This window comes from Epinephelus moara, chromosome 8 (genome assembly GCF_006386435.1).
Source record: "Epinephelus moara isolate mb chromosome 8, YSFRI_EMoa_1.0, whole genome shotgun sequence".
NCBI classification, from domain to species: Eukaryota; Metazoa; Chordata; class Actinopteri; order Perciformes; family Serranidae; genus Epinephelus; species Epinephelus moara.
The window spans coordinates 45,667,379-45,669,408 of NC_065513.1; the positions used below are offsets into that span (position 1 = coordinate 45,667,379).

Below are 2,030 nucleotides of genomic sequence, written 5' to 3' on the forward strand. Positions count from 1 at the left end.
CATATTTCAGCCAGGATAAATCACACACAGTGTGTGGAGGCTTTATTGTCTTCACAATTTATTGTTTCTTATCTGTGAAATTAAAGTAAATCAAAGCTTTGTTTCCACTGAGGGAAATGGTTTATCACAAATGTACGTGTGGGTACATTTGTGGGTCGATGGCCATCAGACTTCAGGGTGGGCTCTAAAACACGGGTGGATTTAATGCAGAACTATAAACCCTGTGTCAGCTGTGTGATCACATGACGAACCTGCTGACGTCAGAGTTCAGAACTAAAAATAACCATCAGTCAAAAAATCACTTTATTGTTTTAAACATCACAGTGTCACAGTTTATCTTCATCATCATCACCATCATCTTCATCATCATCATCTTCATCATCATCTTCATCCCTGTGTGTTCAGACTCATGTCTGATCAGCTGTCTGCTCAGCTGTCTGCTCAGCTGTCTGCTCCACCTTGGCCTTCTTCAGGTAGTTGTCGTTGACGTTCTTCAGGTGTTTGGTTCTGTTGTCCAGACGCACGGTCCACTCCTCCCTCAGCCTGAGACACACAGGAAAACTTTATTTAAATCACAAGAGTCAAAGTTTCATTTGTTCCCAAATATCTGTGACATCACAGTGTATCTGTGACATCACAGCATATCTGTGACATCACAGTGTTCAGGAAATGTTCTGACTCTGTTAAGGCTTTTAGAGCGAGCAACTTTAAACTGCAACAGTGTTACATAGTCCTCACAGTGTTACACAGTCCTCACAGTGTTACACAGTCCTCACAGTGTTGCACAGTCCTCACAGTGTTAAGGTCCTCCCAATGTTACACAGTCCTCGCAGTGTTACACAGTCCTCACAGTGTTAAGGTCCTCACAGTGTTACACAGTCCTCACAGTGTTAAGGTCCTCCCAATGTTACACAGTCCTCACAGTGTTACACAGTCCTCACAGTGTTACATAGTCCTCACAGTGTTAAGGTCCTCACAATGTTACACAGTCCTCACAGTGTTAAGGTCCTCACAGTGTTACATAGTCCTCACAGTGTTAAGGTCCTCACAGTGTTACACAGTCCTCGCAGTGTTAAGGTCCCCACAGTGTTAAGGTCCTCACAGTGTTACATAGTCCTCACAGTGTTAAGGTCCTCACAGTGTTAAGGTCCTCGCAGTGTTACACAGTCCTCACAGTGTTAAGGTCCTCACAGTGTTAAGGTCCTCGCAGTGTTACACAGTCCTCACAGAGTTACACAGTCCTCACAGTGTTAAGGTCCTCACAGTGTTACACAGTCCTCACACTCAGAACGTACGACGTGCTGACATATTGCGGTAAGCAAATTGTGTCATTTCCGGTGTTTATGTGACAGCGTCTCTGTACTGCTCTGGTGGATTCTACTAGCCTGCTTTCTCACTTCAGTTGCTTTAACGTTGCTTTAACGTCTACTTCAAGTCTTAACCCACGCTGGTTCTGTTTAAGCACTCATAGCTCTCCTCCTTTCTACGACTTTCTCGCTAATCTCTTAGCTGTTGTTTGCACGTTACTAGCCTTGGTAGCTACATTAGCTTTACAGTTAGCGATGGCTTCTCCCTCTACTCTTTCTTGCTCGGTGTGCCAAATGTTCAGTACTTTAGCGACAGTGGTAATTGTAATAAGTGTAGCTTATTTGCTGCGTTGGAGGCGAGGCTTAGTGAATTAGAAGTGCAGCTCCGCATCATGGAAAACCATTCAGTAGCTGCAGTAGTTAGCCAGCCCCCTGTAGCCGGTGCGGAGCCACATAGCATAGCCTTAGCCTCTGCTAACTGTCCTCCGGTAACTCCCGTTCAGCCGGGAGGTTGGGTTACGGTTCGCCAGAAGCACAGCTCAAAACAGGAGAATTAAATGCGGACTGTTAAATATCAGGTCTCTATCGTCTAAAGCAGTGTTAGTAAACGAATTAATATCAGATAATCATATTGATTTACTCAGTCTCACTGAAACCTGGCTGTGTCAAGATGAATATGTTAGTCTAAATGAATCCACTCCTCCCAGTCATAATAATACCCAC

The 2,030-nt window shown here is 44.4% G+C and overlaps 1 protein-coding gene across 3 annotated transcripts in view; it reads right to left on the reverse strand.

The window, feature by feature from the left end:
* Nucleotides 1–174: 174 nt before the first annotated feature.
* Nucleotides 175–2,030, reverse strand: part of LOC126394096 (protein FAM240B) — a 16,605-nt gene continuing 14,749 nt past the window's right edge. For all 3 annotated transcript variants that reach the window (XM_050050705.1, XM_050050708.1, XM_050050706.1), the window contains one exon: nucleotides 175–543. In XM_050050705.1, the coding sequence (XP_049906662.1) occupies nucleotides 408–543 (136 nt within the window). In that variant the 3' untranslated portion in view covers nucleotides 175–407. The remainder of the gene's footprint in view (nucleotides 544–2,030) is intronic.